Below are 17,735 nucleotides of genomic sequence, written 5' to 3'. Positions count from 1 at the left end.
GTTGTGTGAAATAAAAAAGACTGTATCTGAAAAAATGTAATGTATGTAGTCACATAAAAATATCAAGGTAGGGGAAAATCTAGAAAATTAGGATCCTACTCATCCCCTCCCTTTTTTTTTTTTTTTTTTAAATTCCTAACTCTTCAAATTCCAGATGCTCTCAGCTTCGGCCTCTATTGTTCTTCCCATATCTGAGAGCATTCCTTTATCCTCTATGATTAGCCTCCTTGAGAATGATTCCAGGACAAAGAAGGGGCATTCCTGGAAAAGTCGGGCATCCCTCACTCCACCGCAGGATGCGGGATTTAGGGCAGAGTGCGTAGAGATCTCCTGCAAAGGGAAATAGATGAACACACCTTGAGTCGATCAAGTCCACGACATTTTCCATGAGTTTGTCCCCTTCTTGGTCACTCTCTCCTCCACCCTACTCTCTCCAGTGGCCATCTTGCTGATGTATTTGCTGCTAAAGGCAGGTTCAAGGGTAGGGAAGGAAGACTTCAGTGACATTCAATTCAAAGGGAGCAAAGCCTGTGTCCGAGGCTCACAGTAATCTTCCCAGTCTTCCCCTATATATTGGGCTCTCTTCTCTGCCCAAGAGTCAGGTCCTGTGTGAAATTAATTCCTAAGCTCTGTGAAAGAGGAAGTTAGGGAGAGAAAGGCGACAGACCCCCAATATTATTGTCCAGGACCCCGCCCCACATCCCTAGTTTAGTACTGAGCTCCTCCCTCTCCCCTCACCACATAGAGCAAAGTTCAGACAGATGTGTCTGTTGACCACAATGTCTAGGCACTTGGAGACACTTGGGAGGGAGGACTGGAGGCTTCAGAAGTGAAGGAACCGATGAGAAGGGAGAATTATCGGGGGAGAGAACCGGCAACCAACCAGGTCTTTTCCTCTTTTAGCCTTGACCGTGACTAGGTCTTTCTGACCTTGACATCACAGGGATGGGTGAGTGATGGAAAGGAGGAGGGCGGGGGGAGGGGAGAAAGCCTTGATCTTCCGGTGGCTAGAGAGGGGGAGGGCCGACTCGCCGTCCCCCTTTTCTCTTCCATCCCCTCCTCCTCTCCCCCCACCCTGCCAGGGAACCCGCCCGCTTCTGTTTACAGATAGAGGAGGTGTCGTCTTCAGTCTAGACAGGGAAGCTAATAACACCAATAAAAGGAGGAGAGAAACTGTCCCTAAGTCTTCTTCCTATTCTTCAGCCTTTGGCCCGGGCCCTTCCTCCCCCATCCTCCTCAGCCATCCCGGCTTTAACTTTCCAATGGGGGGGGGGGGGACGGGTGAAGAGAAAAGGGAACTTCGTGACGCTAACAGCATCCCCCTCCCCCTCGGCGTTAATCACAGAGGTAAGTTCTCGCCGCGCTAGATCCGGGCTACACTCCAGGGTAACTGTCCATTTACTAGTCAGAGCGCAATTTGGGTTGTCTCTGCGGGTCTTGATCTCTCTTTCCCATTCCCATCCCGCCGTCAGCTTTCACCCCACCCCTCAACTTTCCCAGAAAAAGAAAGGAGAAAGTTAGGATATCTACTCCTTCGATTGAAGGAAAGGGGAGAAGATTTGAGCGTCCACCATCCCAGGGGTTCCGAAGTCAGCCGAAGCCTGAAAGCTGGGCAAGAAAAGGGCGGCTGTCTGGACGCTTTACTATAAGCCACGGTCACGGCCAGTCTGCTGAGACAGTGGTGAATTAGGGCCAATCTTCCTCCACTCTCAATACTACCACCATCACCTCACCCCGCCACCTTCAGAAGGCAATGGGGAAGAAGAGAGCAAAAGGCAGAGGGGAGGAAAAGAGAGTGCCAGTGGCAGTGTAGCTATCAGGGAAGGAGGCAGAGGCTCGAGGATGGAGAGCTCTAGGAAGCACCAGTCTCTTATGGGGCCGTCTGTGATGGTGTGTGGGTGTGGTGTTCTTGAGATTTTTTTTTTTTTTTTAAGCCTGATCCCTGCACCTTTGTGGAGTCTCGGGCGTCCCTGACACTAATTCACTGGGCGGAGGAGATCCTCTACTGGCGATGGAGGGAAAAATGTAATACAACGAAAATATTTAACTGTTAGCTTGCCAATCCTGCTTCCTAGAGTAGGACTCCCATTTCTCTCTGGAATGAGAAAAAAGAAGGGGGGAAAAATCGGCTAATTTCTTTTCGATTCCTCTGTACTGAGAGGTGACCCTTGTAGTCTCTTAGATTATGAAGATTCCCCCCGCCTATGCCCTCCCTTACTATCATTTTCTGAACTGTAATTCGGAACTTCGAGCTGTGCCTCTGGGTCAGGGAGAGACTAAGACAAAGTCAGTTGATTTGTTGAAGGTGAGGGTGGACTCCTAGGCCCTAAAGTCAAGTCCACACTGTCTCAGCTCTCCCTGGTCTTTCTCCCAGTTAGGAGACTCCTCTATTCCATCTCCATTCTCACCTTTACCAATCTAAACCTGTAGAAAGGAGTGAACCCATCAAATGATTGTCACCATGAGTTCTCGCTGCCATTCTTCAATTGTACCCTCAGAATCACTCACTTGATTTCCAAACCTATTTTTTCAAATGTGGGAGAACTGAGAGGAAATAGAAAGAGGATCCCTGATTCCCAGCTCTAGGAAAAAAAAAAAAAAAAAAAAAAAAAGCAAATGATACGTGAGATGAGGTTCCTTAGAAGATTTCACCCTCACAGCACACACCTCTCCAATATCCACATCTCAAAAGCAAGTGCTATTTCCCCAGTTCTAAATATCCTAACCTGGCAGAACCAGGGAAGGATGGAGACTGAGGAGGTTCAGTTCAGGAGGGTCATCTCCATTTTCCATCCCTCATCCCAAGTCCCCTTCCTCTTCCGCCCCCCTCCCTCTCCTCCCTAGCTAACTTCCCTCCGGGGGGTCTAAGTAAGTAGATCCATTTGCATAAATGGCAGACCCTGGTTTTTTTTTTTCTTTCCCCTCTGCAAACTAGACAGTGACCTTGAACTGAGCCGTCCAGGAAGCAAAAAACATAGCATCCCCAGTGATTCCAAACCGAAACCCAGCCGCAGTAAAAATGTGGTGGTGAGCAAGCTGTGTCTGGGAAGTCCCTTTACCAATGGTAGGGGAGACGTAGGTCTGCTCGTAATGGTGAATGAAACACCTTCTGGAGAGTCCAGTGGGGCCAAGTGCCAGTGTGACTGCAAGCTGAGTCTAGAAAATTCGCCTCACACCGATATAGGGCAGTGAATGGAAATAGAAACAAAAGGTGTGGTCATGGAGAGAGGCTCAGTGTGTGTGCATGTGTGTGTGTGTGTCTCCCTTGAGTAGGACCTCAGGAAGGTGTATAATCAAGATTTAAAAAAAAAAAAAAAAAAAAAAAAAAAAAAAGATTTATCAGCAAGCATCCATTTCATCTATTTTAATTAATCCAGGAATTAATTAATGAAGGAACTGCTGAATTTAGGTGAGCAAGATTGAGAAGCTGATTTTTGTTTCTGCCTTTTATTGATTAATATCTCCCTGAATCTGTCGGTATCAGTCAATAAGTCCTGTAGGGTTCGTGTTCTCTGTCCAAGGCCGTTTATCCATCTTTAAGGCTGAATGGCTTTTGTTTTACGCTTTAATCCCGCATCGCGGAATTGGCTGAGGTAGTAGGATTTCCACAATAGGATGATGTTGTGTCTCTCGGGTTTTCGGCTAGGAACCTAGCCTATGTGTGTCCTCGCTGTAGCTTCTCGGGAATGTGCTGCTCTGCAGGCGTCTTTGGTGATGCCCCGAATCCGTGGCTTGTCTGCGTCTGTCACCACGATAGGATAGGCAAACCCGGGAACTTGGTCGTATAAAGGGAGTGCTGCTTGGGTTCTGGGCAGGTTGAGGGTAGATTGTCAAAGGGATCTCGGGTCAACATAGACTGAACCTGGGTAGGAGCAAAGCAAAATAGGTTGCGGGGGGAGGGAACTTTGCGGAGATTGGGTGATTTGGGTTGCTTAGATCCGTACTTTCCACACAATGAAATATTCCATTTTCTGACTTAAAGGGAAGAAGATGAGGGAAGAGCTGAGGAGGCAGGCGTGAATGAACCCAGACTAGGGTAGGGGGTGGGGAAGGAGTATGGTATTCCCTACACTACGTCCTTAGGCTCATTCTGCTTTCTGAGGAGGAAGAATGAAGAAAAAAGGAGAGGACGACACTCTCCAGTGTAGATGGAGATTTTTTTTCTCCTTCTGGAGCGCTGATGACTTGGGAGATGTGGCACATTTTGACTCCACCAATAATAATTGTATTCTTGTTAAGCCAACCCAGGGGGGGGAAATAGATCCCTGGGTGGAAAAAAAATTCTTTCCCTCCTCCGCCCCCCCAACCCCTGTTTTCATCTATCAACAATTTATCCAGCTTTCTGCTTTGATTGGGCTCTGGTTGATCAGGAGAATGGGGGGGGAGGGCTTTCCAACTGCTTACTCAGAGGCAAAGAACCCTTCCTTATTCTCTACCTCGATGGAGAAAAGGAAGGGAAGAGAAAAGAAGAGAAGGAAGAATCCTATTCCCTATATAGAAATTGCAATATGATTATACTAATATCTAATTTCTACGAGGATATTATCAGAAGCAAAAGCTTACTGCTAGGGATACTGCCTAACAAGGCCCTGGATGTCAGTGTAAATTTGCGCCGGATTCTCCTGATAAAAATAAAAATAATAATATATTACTCACCTTACCAAAACAGCTTAAAATAAGAAGCTCCATTTAAAATATTGACAGCAGTATCTTGAAAGGAGAATGCTACTTTTAAAATAATGAGATTAATTGTTATAGCAGGAACAGCTAACCACAATGATAATTGAAAATGGAAGGCTAGATGTGAAATTGGTTGTCATGCGGACTCGCCTCTAGCTAGTAAAAAGACAGAGACTTGTCCCCGATTCTAGTCTCCTTTTCCTTAGGCTAGAAAAACGCTGTTGCAATAGGAAAGGAATAATATTGAAATACAATCTTTCCATGGACCAGGCTTCTTCCCAGAGCGCTTCGATCTGAGGACTTCTCTAATCTCAGGGCCAGAACGAGGGTTTAACCGGGGATGGAAAGTGAGGTTGGGCAACCGAACTCGCCCAACACTCCATCACTAGCCATAGAAGGACATGCATAAGGAAAAGAGTGAAATGGGTAGAAATGGTCAAGAGTTGGAGAGTTCGTCTGATCTAGTGGACAGACGGGCGGAATTTGGGGCAGGGGAGGGAGCACGTATTTCTGTCTGTCTCACAGGCGATGGTTTTAGGATACGAAACCATCCAGGGAACGGTGGAATTTGAGGAATCTGGATTTTTTTTTTTTTTTCGCCCATGAAATGTTCCTTTAGCAGATAGAAGGCAAGAAGAATATTTACATATGTCTCCTTTGTCTTTTGCTAATTATCTAGTTACCAATTGGTGTGTATACGCGCGCATACACACACACACACACACACACACAGAGCCTACAGATTTTTCTTTATCGATATGCTCAATGTCTCTAGATTCTTCTGGGCCATTCTTTCTTTCTCACTTCCATTCTGCCTTTTGTCCCTTAATAGCTTGGTCTACAGTATGCTAAGAATTTCAGTGCTGCTTGAAATATTTAGCCCAAAGTATCCAAATTCTTGGTACACACCGATTCTCAGCTCTAAGATATTATGAAATATCCAGATTTTTATTATGATTATTTTTAATCTGGAGTTTCAGTGCCCCGTAAACAAGGTCAAAATAGATTTAATTTCCTGTTCGACATTTAATTTCCATTAGGTTAAAGCGGGAGCATAGGTCCTTATTTGCAGTCAGCTAGGTGTTTAATTGAAACTATCAATACCCTTTTGGAGATAGAGACTTGTACAGATTTTTATTTTTATCCCCACTTTCATTCGAGAGTGCACAATGGTAGTTATTGGTATGGATTGGTCTGGGCTAGGATTGAATTCGATACTATTCTTCAGCTCTAGATCCGTACGAATCTTGGTCTCCCAGCTAAACCCTGAGCTCCAGCCGAAGCCGCGTCCTCTACTGGACTGGTTCCTTCTAGGGCATCCAATTGCCTCGATTCTTTGGGGTCTTCTTGTTGCTCGCAAGCCTTCCTCCTCGTCTCTCCCCAGAGCAAGTCGTGAGGAAAGGAGGTAATCTGTTGTAAGCAATCTTTTAGGAAGCGGACCCTACTCAGATTCGGGCAGAGGGAAGCGTGTGGAGCCGGGTGACTCCTTCCCTCTTGCCTTCCGCATTCGTCCTACGATACAGGGAGTGGAGGTAGATGGAAAAGGTGTGTTGTTGGAGGAGGGAGAGGAAAAGAGGTCTTGAGGCATCGTTTCCCCTCCGGATAGGTTATTGAGTGGGAGGAACTCCCCTCCCCAAGAGTCTGTGGTGCCCTCTCCCAACTCTTGGAATGAAACCAATGGAAAAGGATCGAGAACAGGTCCCGGAGGCAGAATGGGAAAGAGAACCCGGAGAGAAACATGTTCTTACCCCTACTTCTCTCTACTGTAAATAAACCCTGTAGCCAAAGGGCTCATCCGTCTCCTTAAACAGCCAGTAAACTTTATATGACACAATATCTAATAGTAATTTATTGGGGAGATATTGTAAATTCCAACGGTTTTAGTTAATAAAGGAGCTAATTAAAGAAGGACGGGCTGCGTTCGGCCAGCTGTTGGCGAAAGGATTCACTGGGGGAGGTAGGTGGAGAGGGTGTGGGGGTGTGCGTGTGTTATTGGTGTGTATATGATTTTTGTGTGTTCTTTTTCCTATTCCTTCCTCGCCCCAGATTGAGCTACTGCTGCGCTCCTTGGGTTGGATTTTGTGTGATTTTTTTCTTTTTTAACAACTAGAATCTAGCGAATTAGCCCCCTCCACAACGTAGAATCCACCCCCCAAAGAAAAGGGGAAGAGAAGTTGGTGTTGGCTGTCTGTGTGTATGGGGGGGGGGGGGGGTCTCTTCATTCCCCACCCCCTCCTCCTCCTACCCCTCCTCCAGCAGGAACCCATGTGACCGTCCAGCGGCCAATGGGACGCGTCCGCAGGTTTAACTATGTTTAATGTCAGATAGCAATAAAGTAGAAGCTCTCGGTCGGGCCCCGCGGAAATGGGCGAACATAATCTCCTTAATCCCGGGTTTGTGGGGCCGTTGGTGAATATCCACACGGGGGACACCTTCTATTTCCCCAACTTCCGCGCCTCTGGGGGGCAGCTGCCCGGCCTGCCTTCCCTGTCCTACCCCCGGCGTGACAACGTCTGCTCCCTACCTTGGCCGTCTGCGGAGCCTTGCAATGGCTATCCCCAGCCCTACCTCGGCAGCCCGGTGTCGCTTAACCCATCCTTCGGCCGGACGTGCGAGCTGGCCCGGGTGGAGGAGAGCAAATGCTACTATCGCGAGGCGTGCGCCGAGGGCGGTGGGCTGAAGCGCGAGGAGCGAGGGCGGGAGGGGGGTGGGCTGCTGCAGCTCGAGCCGTCGGGGCCGCCGTCTATGGGCTTCAAGTACGACTATGCTGCTGGCGGCGGCGGCGGCGGTGGCGGGGGGGACGGCGCCGCGGGACCCCCCCACGATCCCCCTTCCTGCCAGTCACTCGAGTCCGATTCCAGCTCATCCTTGCTCAACGAGGGAAACAAGGGCGGCGGCGCGGGCGATGGGGCCAGCCTGGTGTCGCCCCTAGGCCAGGGGAACGGGCTCTCTACCAGTGGTAAGGATCACACCTTCCATTTCAGCCAAAAACCTCTATTGCAACATAGAGCGGGCATTCTGTCGCGACAAGGGGGTTGGCGCGTGGGGAGTACAACTGACGGAATTCAGGAACTGGGTGTATTCCGAGAGGTTGGGGTGGCAGAATGTTTCATTAGTGAGCGCTTCTTTCAAAAAAAAGAAAAGAAAAGGGGAGGGGGAGGCCTATAAACATGTAAATATCCCTATAAAATAAAATGAGAGATTCCCTTTCCGCCTGCCAGAGGGTTGAAGGCCAGGAAGCTCCAGGGGGTAGGAGTTAAGGATCCATTTCCTTCCTCCCAATCTGTCCTCTTTCACCCTATCCACACCACTCTTACACCCTAAATGTTTCTTCTCCTCTCTCTTTCTTTTTCTTCCTTTCTTCCTTTTTTCTTCTTTCCTCTTTCTTTTCTCTCTCTTTCCTCCTTTCGCTCTGTCTCAGAAAGCAAGTGGATACTATTAATTTTTTCCAATTGAGCCATGCAAGTCCATCCTGCCCAAGGCTCCCTGAGAGGGCTCCCCAGGAAAGGGGAGCAGAAGAGAATTGAGGAGAAGAGAGAAAGGGAAGGGTTTGGGAGAAGAAGGAATGGGGAATGGGGAGGACAGAAAGTATGGTTGGGAAAGAGGAGCAAAAGAATGAAGGGTTAAGAAAAGGAGGGGCAACACTGTGGAGAGTGTTGGGGAGCAGTAAAGAAAGGAAATAAGAGACATAGGGAAGGACACAGGGGAGATTGAGGAAGGACTGAGGTTTTGTATTTTTTTTTCCTTTTCTGTTTTGTCAACTCCTCACCTTCCAAAGCCAACTATCCTGTGCCCACTCCCTCCTCCCCAGGCGCCCCTTGGTATCCCATGCACACCCGGTCCCGGAAGAAGCGCAAACCCTACTCAAAGCTGCAGCTCGCGGAGCTGGAGGGAGAGTTCATGGTGAACGAGTTCATCACCCGCCAGAGGAGGAGAGAACTCTCGGACCGCTTGAATCTTAGTGACCAGCAGGTCAAGATCTGGTTTCAGAACCGGAGGATGAAAAAGAAAAGACTTCTGCTCAGAGAGCAGGCCCTCTCCTTCTTTTAGGGGGATCAGAAGGAGGAGACATCAGACTTAAGCCGACTCCCTGGTGAAGAGAGAGGGAGAGCCTCACTCCCTGGCCGCCTGGCCACTTGACCGCCTGCATCAGACATTGTCACCCGCTTATAACGAGAGGCCCGGGGCTCTGCCCCGTCTGGGTATTTTTGTTATTGTCTGTTTTGATAATCAGTTCTTTTTCTACACATGCCATGCATCAATTTTGCCAGGCCAAGTGAGAGAGAAACAGAGAGGGAAAAATAGGAAGCCTATTGCTTCTGGTGGGGTGGAAGGAAGAAGTCAAAACTATTTCCAGATTGTTGATTTTCAATTGTTGTTCCTATGTGTGGAGGTGAGGGTGGGAACGTTTTCCTGTACTACTCAATCATTAGCCTGAGTGAAGTGAAGGCATATCTCCTAGATATCAGGTTTTGACCCCCTTCCTTCTTCCACTACCTTCTCTCCTGCTGGATGCTTCAACTAGAAATTCCCTTGTCCCTGGTTTTTCTTTGGTGATACTTAGGTGAGGAACCAGAGGATTGTTAGGAAGCCTCTGAGACAAGGAGGAAACTAGAGTTTCCTCAAATTCTTAGACTGAAGGTCAAAGGGTGAGGCCACTTCAGCAAGAAAGGGGAATGGGGAGGATGAGAAAAAGTGGGGGAGAAAGGTCCTAGGTGTGCTTGAAAGATGAAGACAGCTGGCAGAAGGGGAAAGGAGAGACTTGGATCGGGTCTTCAACTCCCATATCTTCTCAGTCAAGGCTTTCTCCTTTCTTTGGATAGGGGTGACAACTGCTTTTGGCTTCAGTAAAAAACAACAACAAAACACACACACACACACACACACACACACACACACACACACACACACACACACACAAACCCTAGTCTCCCCCATCCCATCCCACCCTAGTTTCTCAAAGACATGGGCAAGGTGGGTTTAATAGGAGGGATGGGGAAATCTGGTCTCCGATTGGATGGCATACTTACCAGTGCATACTTAGATTGCATTCTACCTATCTCCAGTTTCCAATCTAGACCGCCGGACAAAGCAGAGTTTAGGATGTCTTGAGTTTGTTAGGTGAGAGCAAGAACCCCTACCCTCCTATTTCTACTGAGGTATATTATGGGGGGGGTCAGTAGGTGGAGGAAGGAGTACTTTAAAGATCAAAAGCTCTGCAGATGAGAGTGGATTGAGAAGTGGAAGAAAAGTAGATACTGAAGCTTGAATTTAGTAGCAGAAAGTGAAGACATGAAGCTATGGGGTTTGGGAGGAAGAACCTGACTGATGTAGCTGGAACTAGGGTGGGAGGAGAAAGAATTTGAGGCGGGATTTCCCAACTATGGAGGCAGTCCAGTCTGTCTTTGCTTCTGGCGTTCATGGTCATGGCCGGAGGCTAGAACTTTGTAATTTATGAGGCTGGGAGGATTGTTCTTAAAGGAGCTACGGAGATACTGGAGCCTGCCTCCTCTCAGCCCTAATTTCCCAGGCTTGTGACAATGAACTGGGGGCCCTAGCTCCCTCCTCCTCTCCTCCTCCTCTTTGCTTACCACTTATCTTCTTCCTCTGCCTTTGCACTGTCTCCACCCCCCCCACTTCTCTCTCTCTCTCTCTCTCTCTCTCTCTCTCTCTCTCTCTCTCTCTCTCTCTCTCTCTCTCTCCCTTCCCCCTCCTTTCTTCTTTCTTTTTTTCTCTTTCCATGTTCTATTCTGTCTCTCTCCTCTCTCCCCACAATCCCTGGCCCTCAAACGCTGCCCTTTGTCTCCATTTCTCTTCGCCTCCGCCCTCTCCCTAAGTGAACGTGATGGAGTAATGAAAGACAAGATCAAGCAAGGGGGAGAACCTGGAAGAAGAGATGTCCTTGAGGAGACTAGGAAAGATTTCATATAATTTCCTCTTTGAAAGATTTCTGTAGAATGCCATTTTTATTCCATTAGAAAAAATTCCCTGTAAACAAACAAACCCAGAGCCCTGTCTAAGGTCAGGATGAGTGAGATCTTAGAATGGCTCGAAAAAGTCTCCCATTCCTGGTTTTTTTTTTTTTTTTTTTTTTTTTTTTTTTTTAGCTCCGTAGTTCAAGGAACAAGTCAATATTTCAGGGTTTCTTCCATGGGCATGGGAGTACCAAACTTTAGGGAAGTGTAAATCAACAGGCAGAGAGGAGGAAGGGAGAGTAACCAAGAGACACCCCCCAAAAAACTGTCCCCTTTGCAGAGAAAAAGAAATTTTTTCTTATCTGGGGTCTCCATCCATACCCCTTTCTACCAGTTTTTTTCCCGAGCCAGGCAGTAACATCCACACTGGTATGTCTGACAACTTTCTATAGACACACGAATGCATTCATATGCACTCACCCTCAGATATACATATTCACAGAAAAGCCAAACACACACACACACACACTCTTTCTTACACCTGTTCTTTCTCCTGATTCCATACAGTTGAACACACACTTCTTTGTATTCATTTATTTACATACAGAAACACATGGAGAATATGCACATTTATTTATACACACAATCATATTCTCACACACACTTGCACCAGTACATTCACCCCCTGTACCCACATACGGCTCTTTGCAGTTAATCACCTCTCAAAAATCAAAGCTTATCACCTGAGATTGGATCTCAAAACTAAATTTGTCCAAGAAACACAATTCCCCAATTGTGGAAACGGGAAAGGGGCGGCGTGCTGGTGGGAAGGACGACAAAGATATGCAATATCCTCTTCCCATTTCTTTAAATACTATTCTTCCGTGAGGTTCTGTCAGTCTGTGTCTCTGTTCCCGTGTCTGTCACCCCTATTTCCGCGTGTACTTCGTCTAGTTTTCTCGCTGTTGTTATTGCGCCCCCTGCTCCCCCTCCAATTCTCGCTAGTTCTCTGTAGGATCCTTATGCAAATGTCTGTCTCTAGCACGTTTCAGCTTTATATAGTCCTTGTACAAAGTCGCTTCACAATATTAATATTAATAATAATTAAACCATGAATGTATGACGATGTGATTTTCTGAGAACAATAAAAGTCACCGGCTCCTCTCGCCCCGTTGCCTCTCATCAGGGAGGGGGGAAGCCAGAAAACTCGCCTCCCGGGTCCGCTTCTTATTTCCACCTCTTTTTCTGACCAGGTGAATAATAAAAAATAACGAATAATAATAAAAGAACAGCGGCGGCATCAACATCAGAAAGACAGAGCAAGCAGGCTAGATCTGTTGAAGCGTCTGTCATCTTTTGGCCCCAAATAATTGTAGGCAAAGAGAAGATAGGAGCGGTAAACTCGCGAGTTCTAGGGGAAGGATGGTGGCGATAAAAATAGTGGAGGGAAGGGAATTCGGAAAATAGAATTAGGAAAGTGTCCAGGCAAGAAGGAGCATATGCTAGACTGGAAAGTGAAGTCAGAGCTTGTAGAAATCCCAAGAAATCTATCACCTGCGGAACGCCCTAAGGTGGGAGTTTCTTCGGAAAAAGGGGGAATTGTAAAAGGCAGATTGGGAACAGTTCGATGTGTAGAATAGAATGGCTCTTGAACCGCTGATTCTGGAAAAAGAGGAAAAATTGCCGTTGGTAGTTGAAGAAACCTTTATTTACAGGATCCACATATTTTAAAAACACACACCTGTGAGTTTGTTAAATACACTTTATAGCCTTCTTTATTATAGCCTTCACCCGGGAAGAGCGAAAACTGAAGACTGGAATTTAATTCCTTATGGGACTAATACTCACAATTAGCTTCCCAAAGCAACGGGCCTCTTTCTCCAGTTTCCTTTGGACTGCCTCTGGGTTTCCTGCTGTCCCTTCTTCTCGAGCTCTAGGTTCTTCGATTTTCCTTCCTTATCCTAGCACTAGAGAAGTGTCCATTCCCTACTACCCTATTCCTAAAGTAAAAGCCCAAGGTTAGGACGTGGCCTACTGGTAGGGATAACTATTTTATAAAAATTCTCCGATAAGTATATAAATGTCCCAGTGTGTGTGTGTCGGTGTGTATGTAAAGTCAGGAGGAGGGGTGGGTATGGAGGGAGAAATCTCTCTACTGCCCTCAACCTGCAATGTTCAAATCGTTTGGATAGTTCTTTTATTGAAAATAAGAGACATTTGGAAAAACAGCCGGTAGAGTTCAGGCCTGGTTGGGGAAAGTCCATCGGACATGGGAGATTTGAGGGGAAGATGTATGGGGCAGGAGAATAGAAATTGTTTATTTATGGATCTTTGCCTTCACCAGGAGGACACAAGACCTTCTAACCTCCAAAGCTCTGAGCAAATGTCATTATTTTGATAATTCAAATAATACTTTGTTCTACTTCTTTTGGAGATGTAAGACCATTTCTCCTCTTTGTTGAAAAGATCTGACTTACTGCCCCTATCCTTGAGTTATTTGATAACATTGTCGCCTAGTTCTGGGGAACCAGGTGGAAGGAATAATGGGGATTTACAACTCAAACAGCTACCTAGTCTCTCCATAGGTTTGGGCTCCTTTGGAGAGAGATGGCAGAATATCAGGAAAGGGTACAGACTTTTGTTTCCTCCCCACACCAGGCTCAGAAATAAGATTCCCCCATGAGCATCCTGGTGAGAGAGGAAAATTATTATTCTGGCCCCAAACAGATTTCTTTTGGGGACTCATTCTGAAAATTGCTTCTATTCGCGTCTCCTCCTCACCAGAAAATATTACATTTACTGCAGAAAAAAAAAAAAAAAAAAAAAAAGAAAGTAAAAATCTTTGATCGGGATAGAATTAAGCCTTGGAGGTCAAGGAAGTAAAGAAAAAAGGAAAAATTATTCAGAATATTCGGTACAAAAAATAATTTTATGCGTGGCGGGGGGGGGGGGGCAGGAGGAGAGGGAGAATCACACTTTAGATGTAAATGATTCTGATGAAACGATCAGACTTTGAAGCTAATAATTCTCACAACTGCTCATCTTTGCCTGTGTGAACAACATTGACTTCTGAGCTATTTAAGGAAGCCTAGTATTGAGCCGCCGCAGACAGGCCCCGGCGGCTCCACCGCGCCCAAGCGATGCTAAAACACACGGCTTCCCGCTCGAAGCGGAGCCCGACAATCGATCCTTACTGACCCGGCTTCCAGGAGCTGGTACTTGGGGTCTTCATGCGCGGAACAAAAGAAAGTTCTCTGGAGTCTGTTTTATCTTCACTCCCCACTGCAGATTCCAGAATGAACTAGATTTAGATTAGAAAATCTATTAGATTGTGTATTAGAAAATGCACTTCTTCACTCCACACCCCAACCAAAAAAACTGTCAATAGACTTGTCTGTCTGGAAATGTTTCCGTGTTCGTATGTCTCTGTATATGAATGTGTTTCTGGGCTATAAGAGTGCTAGAGTACGTAAGCAAGTCTTTCGAGGAGTGTATGCAGATAAGTAGATGAATTTCCGCATAATCTGGAAACATAAATCCTACTAGTGTAGGTTGTGTCAGTCTCGGGAATCTTGCTATACCCTTACCCAGTCGATTTTCTGATCCCCTAAACTCTTTCCAAGACGCCCCAGGGGCTCCACAGTGCCGCCCGCCGGCGCCCTACCCACTCAAGTGGCAGCTTCTTCCAGACAAAGGAAGTGTTGAAGCCGGTGATGGATGGGGCACCCAGAGGACGTTGAGGGCTGCTCTCGCTCCAGCAGCTATTTAGATCTCAGTCCCAGAGTTTTAGATAGTAGCAGCTCCATCGAGGCGGGTGTGTTACCCAGCACAGTTCTTTGAGAGGCCAAAAGGCTATAATGTAGTCGAAGGTGCGGGACTCTGGCTCTCTCTTCTCTACCTCGGCAGTCAGGCTGGTTCTGTTTTCTACCAGGCTGTCAGGTAATTTAATTTGACACATGCTTAAAATCGTGTGGAACGTAAGAACTAATCACAATTTATTCGCAGTGTAATGCATAACAATACAAATTGATATGATGTAATATGATAGCGTAGATATGGACTCCAAAGAGAAAGACACTGGAGCCTTGGGAACCTTGTAGAAAAACTGAGTTTTAATCTACACACACACACACACACACACACATACACACACACACACACACACACACACACACACACACACACACAGAGCACCTTTGGGATGGCCTTGAGGGAGCATCTCTTGAAGTCAGGAGGAGGATTGGGATGACCTGTATTAACTAATAAGAGTTGGTGTCTAGGCCATTGATAAATTCATCTTATTCTCCTAGAGCTCTGTAGATGGAAGATTTCTGATTTCTGATCATATCACAGGAGTTTGCCACAAAATCCTATCTTCAGCTCAGCATTAAAGCCCAGAGAAGACTATTGGTCCAACACTCTCAATTGCTAGTCACCCTATCCAGGCTAGGAAATTACCTTGCAGGCTTTAGCCAAACCCAATTTGCCCCACTTCCAAGTGTACTGGAATAAGATTGATAGGTATTTCTCTCCGCCTGCATTTTTTCACCATCCATCTACTCCTTTCCTTCTAATTCCAAAGACCAGTCCCTAAACTCTGCCCAGGGAGTCCCAGAATTCAGAGTATCAATGGTATCACAAATCCCAGGACTCCTAGGTTACCAGCATTGGATTTTTGAGAAGGGAGATGGTTTGTAAGAATGTTTCCAATATGTTTTGCAATCTGATACCAGATTCTAGCAGTCCACAAAGAAAGAAAAAAGCCTCGGGTCTCCGTGATATGTTATTTCTATCTACAGTCATATAAGATTTTCCTGCTCTCTGTCTCTGACAGAGGCTTAGTAGAAGGACCCAAGAATGGCCAAGAGTAAGGCACTGTGTTCTGCTTAAGTTACCCTGGCCCTCACTAAACAAGAGGGACAGGTAAGAAAATTACCCTCTTTTTTGCTGAGAAAAAAAGGGGGGTGACAGAGGAGAAAGAGACAATCTCAGGGATAATCTCCCATTTTACATCAAGGTATTGAAATTTCGTTCATCTCCACAAGTTAAATAAGATACTCTACCTTACATCTCTAATTAAATGTCATATACATGGATGGATGCAACATGCATTTCTCTGTATTTATAAAGTAGGGAGGATGTAGTAGGATGACCAGCGATCTATCTAATCTATTAGCATATCTGAGTCTTATTTCTGTATCTTACATCTCTTTTGATTGCCATTGTTCTTATCTGTAGTTATTACGTCTTTTACACACACTCTCTGTTTCTATGCTTAGTGCCTTTATCTTCTATCTTTGTTTTTTCTAAATCTTGTTTGCAGGTGTCAAAATGTATAATTATGTGGGCAAGTGTATTATATATAATTATATTCTGCTTGTATATTCATCATCACAACATTCTTGTCTAGGCCCAAGAATAGTAAATTATGGAAAGCCACGAAAAACAGAGAGAGCAAAGGAACAGCCCCGGCTCCTTTTAGCCATTTTTGTGAACACAGGGCAAATCTTGGCTCGGTGTCACTCACTGTTTTAACAAATACTGCATGATTCCACAATGTTCTCATAGATCAGGAAATGCCGAAGGGGTTTCCAGTGTTAGGAGAGGAGAAAAAAAAGCTCAAGCAGATCTATGGAATGTTTCAGGCCAGACATCCAAAGTCTTTTACAGTCCGATTCCAAAAGCTGCCGATTGATAGTCTTCTATTCCTGCACATGGGAATCAAGCAGCCTGAGTTTTACTCAGACTTTGGGTTAGCTCCTTGCCTGGGGCGGGGTGGAGGGGAGAGGTGGAAATGGGGGGGGGGAAATCTACAAAAATAATTCACTCCTACCGCAAACCCGCTTCCAACGGTGATTTTTCTTTTATTAAAGGATTTGATTAGATATGCAGTAAATTTTTAAATAAATAACTTTATTTGAATCCCCAAATGATCCCAGTTCATACATTCTCTTGAAGCAGTTAAAAATTGGGACTATATAAAATAATGTGTACATATACCCATATATGCATATATGTATACATACACATAGATAGAGGTTATGTATAGTGTGTTATAACCAATCTTAATATATACATATATAATATTACATAAGTAAAACCAATGTGGGGATATATATTTCATAATCATTACATTTATAAGATATTTATTAAATATAAGAAGTATTTATTAAGTACTTATATACACATATGCATATTCTGGTGATATGTGTGTAAAGATATTTTTATGAGTTGGTGACTTTCTATGTAGACATGATGGTATTTTACTATCTGAGGGAATCAATTAATTAGTGCATTGGTAGTTACCTACAGCCGTCAGCTCCACGCCTGAGCAGGCTCAGCAGAGATATATATAGCCCGCTCGATGGTCTTGTTAACAAGCCTCATCATAAAGATGGAAAGGATAAGGGAGACAGGGAGAGACTGAGCGACTGGGAGGGAAGTTTAACGGGTCCCCAGCAATGATTGGGGGACAGGGAGGATGGGATGAATCTCTTTTGATGGGAGGGAAACCAGGGAGCAAGGACTCCAACGTCTACTTGTCTGGGAACAGAAATATTAGTTGGAGATTTTGGTAGGTTTTTTCCCCCTTTCTCTTTTGATTTTTTTCCTATTAATTTTGTTAAAGTCTTGTTTGGTAAAGTTTCATCTCACTATTTCCTCTCCTTTCTGATGACTCAAAAATTAAAAATGTAAAAAATGAGATTAATAAGTATATATACTCATATGTATATCTACATATAATTAGATGTCTGTCTAGCTCCATTTGCTTTCTCTTCTATTTGTGTATATTCTCTTCTTTCTGTATATCCCTATCTCTTTCTGAGGCTCATTTTTTTTTTCTCTTTCAGTTACCCTCTCTGATTCTCTTTTCACGTTATTTTTGTTCACCTCTTTCTGTCTTTGTATTAAGTTTTTTCTCAGAGCTAGGCACTGGCTCAGGTCCAAAGAACTTGTAAAAAAAAAAATCCCCCCTCCCATTGTAAAGTGTACCCTCAGATAAACCTGGTTCAATGAAAATATATTTTTTTAAAGTAGGTGTAATTTCAGCATTGGGCTAAAGCACTTAATTCTCTGTTTATTCTCGCCCATGATCGCACCTAATGGAGAGATATTGATATTAAAGGGCAGGGGGGAAAT

The 17,735-nt window shown here is 45.2% G+C and overlaps 1 protein-coding gene across 1 annotated transcript; it reads left to right on the top strand.

Annotated features, from left to right (window-relative positions):
- Positions 1 to 7,044: 7,044 nt before the first annotated feature.
- HOXC12 (homeobox C12) lies at positions 7,045 to 8,754 on the top strand. Its single transcript, XM_074267435.1, has 2 exons — positions 7,045 to 7,639; positions 8,492 to 8,754. Exons 1-2 carry the CDS (start codon positions 7,045 to 7,047, stop codon positions 8,728 to 8,730), a joined length of 834 nt encoding a protein of 277 aa, XP_074123536.1. The 3' UTR covers positions 8,731 to 8,754.
- The last annotated feature ends 8,981 nt before the right edge of the window (positions 8,755 to 17,735 follow it).

Source organism: Sminthopsis crassicaudata, chromosome 5 (assembly GCF_048593235.1).
Source record: "Sminthopsis crassicaudata isolate SCR6 chromosome 5, ASM4859323v1, whole genome shotgun sequence".
Taxonomy (NCBI): Eukaryota; Metazoa; Chordata; class Mammalia; order Dasyuromorphia; family Dasyuridae; genus Sminthopsis; species Sminthopsis crassicaudata.
This window is presented reverse-complemented; position numbering and strand designations above follow the sequence as displayed.